This window comes from Rutidosis leptorrhynchoides, chromosome 2, assembly GCF_046630445.1.
Source record: "Rutidosis leptorrhynchoides isolate AG116_Rl617_1_P2 chromosome 2, CSIRO_AGI_Rlap_v1, whole genome shotgun sequence".
Classification (NCBI taxonomy): Eukaryota; Viridiplantae; Streptophyta; class Magnoliopsida; order Asterales; family Asteraceae; genus Rutidosis; species Rutidosis leptorrhynchoides.
In genome coordinates, this window is record NC_092334.1 from 570,362,159 (window position 1) to 570,371,073 (window position 8,915).

At 36.1% G+C, this 8,915-nt stretch overlaps 1 protein-coding gene across 1 annotated transcript; it reads right to left on the reverse strand.

Annotated features, from left to right (window-relative positions):
• Nucleotides 1-1,661: 1,661 nt before the first annotated feature.
• Nucleotides 1,662-2,108, reverse strand: LOC139889812 (uncharacterized). The gene has a single exon (XM_071872736.1). The coding sequence runs from the start codon at nucleotides 2,106-2,108 to the stop codon at nucleotides 1,662-1,664; it is 447 nt and encodes a 148-aa protein (XP_071728837.1).
• Nucleotides 2,109-8,915: the final 6,807 nt, after the last annotated feature.

The following is an 8,915-nucleotide window of genomic DNA, read 5'->3' on the forward strand; positions in this document are numbered from 1 at the left end:
TATACGAGAGACGAAGGTGTATGCGATTATTGCGAAAGAGTTGGTGCATTTGATTATTGTCGAATTCCCCGCCCTGGTCACATTGGAAGGCTTTGATTTCGTAGTTGAATTGAGTTTTAATGTAGGCTCGAAATTGTACAAATATATTGAATACATCAGATTTATTGCATAACGGAAATACCCATAAATGATAAATGATGCGAGAAATGATCCAAAAAAATAACATAGTATTTGTAACCACTAAGGCTCGGAACTGGAGATGTCCATAGGTCCGAGTGAACAACATCAAATAAAGAAGTAACATTAGAAACAAAAGTAGTAAATGGGAGTCTTATGTGCTTGCCAAGCTGACACGCATGACAAAGAACATTCGATTTATTATGATTACATGAAATAGAATTATTAGAACAAAGACGGCAAAAAACATTGGCGCTCGGATGTCCAAGTCGTTGATGCCAAATGCTGGGATTAGTGACAAGAGCATGGTGAGCTGGAGTGGGTGCTGGAGCCGTGAGAGGATAGAAATCGCCTGTGCTATCACATCGGAGGAGGAGGCGGTGAGTCAGATAATCCTTCACAGAAAAACTAAATTCGTCAAAAGAGATAGAAACTTTGTTATCACGAGTAAAACGACGTACATAGATAAGGTTTTTAACAATGTTAGGTGTAACGAGTACATTAGATAAGTGAAGTGGGCGGTTAACATTTGGCAAAACGCTATGGCCAGTGTTGGTTACGGGAATTGGATTCCCGTCACCAACGGAAACCGAGGGATACATGCAATAGTTAAAAACAGTACTTAAATTATTAACGATAGATGTGAGATGAGTGGACGCACCAGTATCCATAGTCCAACCTGCGTTACTGTAATCCGGAAGAGTGGTAGTGCTAAACGCGTGTGGAATTATAGTCTCCTGACCCTGAGGTGGTGGACTGGTGAAACCAGGAGGAACAATCCCAATGGAAGCCTGTGATCCATTAAATGCGGGCTGAGGTGAATAGGGCCCAAGTAAACTAGGTTGTGCCATGTGGGCCTGGGGAGTGGACTGCCCAGAATAAAAATGAGGGGCATTGTGCAGATGTTGGGCCGAAACAGGCTGCTGGGCAGCGGGTCTGAATGCATTCGATAGGTGGGCTGGACTAGCTCGCTGACCCAAACTAAAATTATTGATGATTTGTTGCTGGGCTTCAATAATTTATAACAATTGGGCTTGAGAGTTTCCACTAGTCCGATTGACAGGAGCGTGAGAATTACCTGCAGTCCAATTGAGATTGTTACCCTGATGTGAGTGATTATTGGGAGACCGAATAGCACCCTGGTGCAAATAACGACAGTGTTCACCAAATCGACAATACCCACGAGTGAACCCTCTGCAAACTTGTGACTGAGTATTAGTGGCTGATGGTGTTGAGCTAGAGTTTCCAGCCGGTGTGTGACCAAGAAGAACAGTAGGACTTGATGGTGTAGCGTTGTTGTTGATGGGTTCACGCGTTTTCCGATTTAATTGCATCTCTTCCAAGGCTATCATGGATCGAACAGTTTCTAAATTCGGAAAAGGATTGCTATGAATGATAATATGAGAGGCGTGAGGAAATTTGTAATTTAATCCATTAATAGCATAGGTGACAAGATCATCTTCTTCAATCTTGGAACCCAGATTTCATAGAAGAGCAGCAAGGGAATCAAGTTTGCGAAAGTATTCCTCTACGGTCTGATTTCTAATGTCGAGGGCTTTGAGTTCGGCAGTGAGTTCAACGATTTTTGCACGTTTATTATCCTGGAAGACTTTGGCTAGAAATTCCCAGGCCTCATGTGCCGTCTTCGGTTGAGAGTTGAGCAGGCGTTCCAACAATGGTTCGGAGATGGTGAGAAAAATCCAAGAGCGAACCACCGAATCTGCCTTAGACCATTCCTCACTGGCTTGTTCTTCGCTTGTGGATGTGCCATCGATGAACTTAAGCACGTCAAAACCAGCACAGTGAGTTGTGAAAAGAGTACTCCAATGAGTATAGTTCAGTTCGGCTAGGTCGAGTTTGATGGGTATAAGATGAGTAACCGAGGTAACGGTATAGATTTTATCATATTTGTTGTTGTTGTTTGGAGCCATAGAAAAAAAAACAAAAATGGCGATGGAAAAAAAATAGCAGAAGCAGCGGCTAGGGCTAGAATTAGGGTAGGAGAAGGTTAGTTAGGAAAGAGGAGAGTATTTTGGGATGGCATCTGATACCATGTTAAGTCCCTTGATTTGTGATTCTGATTGATCTCAATAGTGTACGTACAATGCAATATAAAGGGAATAAACCTAGACTACCATGGGCACACAGGCCCATCACAATAACTAGAAGGGCACGCAGGCCCAACAACATAAACGGCTAACATTTCATTGTTCTTAACAATGGCGGAATCATCCTCAAATCAAAACGATGTGCTAGATCGATGAATCGAATTATCCAAGCTTTACAACCCGTGATTGCGTTAGCATCACAAAATCAACAAAACACAAACACTACACCACCACAGTTCACATATCCATTTCAATCACATGATTCAATTTTACAATAAAAAAAGCTGACGATTTATTTTCCTCGATTCAGTGGTGAAAACGATCCCATGGAATGGTTATATAAAGCAGAAAAGTTCTGTGAGTTTCACAAAGTAGTAGATGGACAGAGAAGTTACTGTATGCTTCTATGCATCTAGATGTTTTAGCAAATAGTTGGTTCCAATGGATGGAGATGACTAAATAATTGCATTCATGGTTAGATTTTGTTATTGCATTAGAAGTGCAATTCGGACGTTCTACTTATGAAGATCCAGTAGAAAAGGTAACAAGATTGGTTCAAAGAGGCTCCGTCAGTGATTATCAAGTGGAGTTCCAAACATTGTGTTGAAAGACTAGAGAATTATCTGATAAGACATTGGAAAGTTGTTTCACAAAAGGCCTGAGATTAAACGAGAAGTTAAATCCAAGACTCCATTTTCTTTGAGTCATGCAATCGGGTTGGCTAAGATGTATGAAGATAGACTCAATGATATTGATAAGAGTGGTTATAATTCTTGGAACAGAAACAATGGTATTTTGTCTGCACCTGTTCCCTCCAAGCAGATTGAGTATCACAATTACAAATCCACAGTAACAAGATTGTCAAGAATAGTTAAGCACTTGACTGATGCTGAAAAGGCACAAAAATATGCCAAAGGTGAATGTTACAACTGCACTGAAAAATGGAGCAGAAACCACAAATGTGGGATGAAACCAAATTTACACATATGATTGAAATAGACGATGAAGATATAGAAGGAGAAGAAGGGTATGATGCTCAAGCCATATTTCAATATAATGATTCAGACCATCATCAATCTGAATCTCAACCTGCAATCAGTTTAAATGCTTTGTGGAGTCAAACTAATCCCAGGGCATTAAGAATGGAAGGAGCTATAGTTGGGAAAAGAATCCAGCTAATGATAGGCAGTGGGAGTAAGATACTTGAATTTAGCTTTACATCCTCCTGATCAGTTTCATGTAATGGTTGGAAATGGGCAACATTTGGAATGTGTAGGAAAATGTGTCAATGTAATAGTGAATATTCAAGGTCATGAATTTCAAACAGATTTTTTTGTAATATATTTACATGGGGCAAATGCTATTTTAGGCATCTCTTGGATTTAAACATTAGGAGATGTGACCACAAATTACAAAATCAAAGTTATGAGTTTTGAGGTGGAAGGTAGAATTGTGACACTTCAAGGGTTACAGAACTCCATGGCTGAATCAATAAGTAGTAGTCAATTCAAAAGAGTGGTAAGGATTGAAAGCGCATCTGGTTCCTACATGCTTTGGGTTCAAGAAAAAACAAGTCCTATGGAACTGAAAGTAATCAAAACCGAAACAGTAGTTTTAAAGCAAATTGTGGGACACCAAGAACAGTTAGATCCTGCAATCTCTAGTGTTTTACAATATTTTGCAGAAGTATTTGCAGAACCAAAGTAGTTACCTCCCAACAGATTCTTACAACATAAAATCAATTTGATACCTGGGACACACAACCACACAACCAGTAAATGTGAAACCCTATAGGTATCCTCACTTTCAAAAGGATGAGATAGAGAAACAAGTTAATGAAATGCTGAAATCTGGAGTTATACAAGCAAGTACTAGTAGTTTCAGTTCCACTATACTATTAGTAAAGAAAAAAGATGGCACTTGGAGGTTTTGCATAAACTATAAGGCACTAAATGCAGTCACATTGAGGGATAGATTCCCAATTCCCACTATAGATGAGCTGATTGATAAACTATATGGGGCTAGTTATTTTATTAAGTTGGATCTAAGAGCTGGTTATCATTAAATTAGGATGCAAGCTGAGGATATTCACAAAACTGCATTCAAAACACACTCTGGGCATTATGAGTTCAAGGTGATGCCTTTTGGACTAAGAAATGTACCATTTATATTTCAAGCAACTATGAACACCATTTTAACTGGGCTATTGAGAAAATGTGTTATTTTCTTTAACGACATATTGGTATATAGTAGCAGTTTAGACCAACATGTTGAACATTAGAAATCAATGTTTCAGATCTTAAGAAATCATCAATTACCCACATACTAATAACAGCCGATTTTTATGGCTTCCCATTGGTCCACATTTCACTCTCCTCTCACAAGCTGTTACTGCTCACGATTTGCACCCTCTACCCACCACACAATATTTGAACCGGGAGAAGAAAATTCATTCTCATCCATACAATTTTCCATCCTCTACACCGTACCTACGACCCATACCTTCAAGTCATCCACCTTAGCTTCAATCCATACCTTCACTTTTCCCTTCTAACAACACCCAATTACTTTCTACCAAACGACAATTGAAGCAATTTAGGGTTGGTGTCTTTCTCACCTGGCTTGTATTTCTTAATCCACATCGACATCTACAATTTAGGGTTTTACCATTTTTTGTTGTTTTGAAGGTTGATGTGCATCAGGTAAAGCTTTCATTTAGTTACATCTATGTTTCTTCTTTTTTATTTTCTCTTTTTAAATCTATTTTGCTTTATTGTACTGATGTGTTTTTGTAGTTTGCTTGATTCTATTGTTCATGATTTTTGAATCCGACCGATGATGATGATATCCTCATTTTCAACCATATTTTTGTTCTTGAATAAATTAAAAATATACTCCGTCTCCTCTCCATGAAAATCCAACCGATTCATTAACAAAAGTTGTCGTGTTCAAAAAAATGGCTGTTAATTTGGGTTTAAAATCTAGGTATATGATTTAGGGTTTATGTTTTTGGTTTAATTATAAATATTACTGCTATTTGTGGCTGATAATTTGAGTATTGTTGCAGTGTTTTTCAACAACCATCTACCATATTTCCAGGTATGTTCTTTCATTGCTTCGATTTCTCTGATTTTCAGTTTTCTATTCTTAGTTGTGGTTGTTTGTTTGGTAGGATCTGGTGCGTTGTAGACAAGGTAAATCACGTCTGAACCCTTTCTGTCATTCTCATGATTCATAGCTTTCACTACTAGAAAATCTGACATTACCGACGGCAAAATCTGTCCCTAATCCGTCCCTAAACGTGTTTAACGACGGATTTCCGACAGATTGAAGCCGACCCTAAAATCGCCCTCGGTAAAAATTAGGGACGGATTTAGCGACGGCATCGAAATTAGCGACTGATTAGAGACGGACCCCTTAGGGACGGATTAGCGACGGATTTAGGGACGGATTAGCGACGGAACCTTTAGGGACAGATTAGCGACAGACCCGTTAGTGACGGATTAGCGACGGACCCCTTAGGGACAGATTAGCGACGGATTAGTGTGGGTGTCATTTGCGACGGCATGGTTACCGACATAAAATGTCGTCCCAAATCCATCCCTAAATTTGCTTTTTTTTTAACGTATAATTTTATCAAATATTTCTTTTTCCTAGCTTTTTCAAGGTTTTTTTTTTTGTGGGGGTGGTGAGGGGGGGGCTAGTTTTATCCACTCACAAACAATAACTACAATTTTTAATAGCACCAAATTGCATTAAACAAAATGTAACTTTCAATAAACAAATCATAGATATTCATTAAGAAACTAAGATTGATTACATCGAATTCAATTGAAATTTCAATAATAACATCCTAAACATTTCAACAACTCAAACTCAAAGCCTAAATAACGAAACCATAAAGCGGACGACCATGTTTCTTCAAACTCAAACTCAAAGCATAAACAACAATCGTACCTATAACCCACTTTCTTCGAGCTTGGGGAGTGTACGTAACATCATCTCTTCATCTCTAATAATATATATTAAAAAAATCTTAAGCATGCCATAGATCTCTTTGTTTTGGTATTTGAAGGTTAAAGGTGAGTTTGTGAGAGATGATTTGTTGGGTGAAGGAATAGAAGGGGTCTTTTATAGGTAGGGGATATTTTAAGTTGTAAGTATTGAATGACCGTTGATGAGTTTTAATCGGATGGTGGAGACATGTTTTTAGCATGATCCGTGTGATTGTGCTTTCTCATTTAAAAAAGAGCAAAAAAGAGGCTAATTTTGATACTCCTATTTCAATCTCAGTTTTCATTTTATGAGAGGACTAGATAATCTAATCTAATCTGTATCCGTATATTATTATATATTGAACTAAATAATACCGAGAAAATAATTACTACATATATAAAAATATAATACAAGTTACGGAGTACAATTTATAAGCTAGAATATGACGTCACTGATATAAATATTTATGTTCGTAAACACTGCTAAACAAACATTTTAATTTTAATAATATTAAAAAGTGTAAATCGTAATTTAAACAAATATATAAACACTTGTTTTTATATTTATATAAACATTTTAATAATATCGTGTATTTGTGCATCTATATTAGTTAACGAACATTTTAAAAATACTAATTAGCGTATAAATGAAAACACACCTACGAGTATGCATATATTCAGTAAGAACGGTTATGAAACTTATATATGAAAACAGTAGATCAAATGTATACATCCGACAAACGTGTAATATATTGATGTACATATGTTATATTTGATAGTAAAAGGTATTCTAAGTCATTTTGGTACTTATACGTGTCCATTTGTACTCGTAAACTCGATAAAATCGCAACTATTAAAAACATCCGTCCCTAATTACCGACGGATTAGGGTCGGGCATATATGTATATATTTTTTAAAATTACGATTTAGATAAAATTGCATAGACACTTATTTCTAAATGCATCTATATAAGTTAACAAATGTTTTAAAAATACTAATTAGCGTATAAATGCAAACACACGTACGAATATGCATATATTCACTAACAACGATTATGGAACTTATATATAAAAACACTAGACCAAAGGTATACATCCGACAAACGTATAATATATTGATGTATATATGTTATATTTGATAGTAAAAGTGTATTCTAAGACATTTTGGTACTTATACGTGTTCATTTTTGCTCGTAAACTCAATAAAATCTCAATTATAAAAAAACATTTGTCCCAAATCCGTCCCTAATTACTGACGGATTAGGAACAACCATATATTTATATATATTTTTAAATAACGATTGATACGAAAATACATAGACACTCATTCCTAAATGCATCTATATTAGTTAACAATCATTTTAAAAATACTAATTAACGTATAAATGAAACCACACGTACGAGTATGCATATATTCAGTAACGACGATTATGAAACTTATATATGAAAACAGTAGATCAAATGTATACATCCGAAAAACGTATAATATATTGATGTACATATGTTATATTTGATAGTAAAAGGTATTTTAAGTCATTTTGGAACTTATACGTGTTCATTCGTGCTCGTAAACTCGATAAAATCTCAATTATTAAAAAAATCCGTCCCTAATTACCGACGGATTAGAGAAGGTCATATATGCATATATTTTTTAAAATTATGATTTAGACGAAAATGCATAGACACTTATTTCTAAATGCATCTATATTAGTTAACAAATGTTTTAAAAATACTAATTAGCGTATAAATGCAAAAACACGTACGAATATGCATATATTCACTAACAACGATTGTGGAACTTATATATAAAAACACTAGACCAAAGGTATACATCCGACAAACGTATAATATATTGATGTATATATGTTATATTTGATAGTAAAAGTGTATTCTAATACATTTTGGTACTTATACGTGTTCATTCGTGCTCGTAAACTCGATAAAATCTCAATTATAAAAAACATCCGTCCCAAATTCGTCCCTAATTACCGGCGGATTAGGGACGGATTATGGACGAATTTATGGACGTAGCTAATCTGTCGGTAATCTGTCGCAAAACTTATATTTAGGGACAGATTACCGACGGACGAGTCGTCGTAGTTAATCCGTCGCTAAACCGTCGCAAATGTGTTTTTTATGAGTTCGTTGGAAAGTCGTCGAAAATTCGTCGGTAATTAGGGACGGAATTATAGGCCGTCGCAAATTCGAAGCTAATTACAGATTTTCTAGTAGTGTTTATTTATAATTCATAAATTTGTTTTTTAATCGGACTGGAATTTTTTGATGTTTTATGGTTAACAGTGAAGATGGAAGAAGCAAGTAAGCTAACCAAAAAGGAGATCATTCGGGCTGAGAGAAATTCTGGAATTGTTAGCGGTGAACTTAGGGAAATTCAGGTAAGTTTCATGTTTGTACTTTCAGCAAAATACATATGTTTTCTGCAACATTTAGAGGTAACAATTTGGACGAGATGCGTTATGGGTCAAAATGATTAAAGAGGTTTTGTGCATTAGATATGCACTTTGGGTAACTTTCGACGTGTTCCGTTTAACCCATTATTTTAATTTTACGCTTGTGGCCCACTAGAGAGAACATATTCCAAATTAGTGGCTGTACACACGCAACAACAACAACAA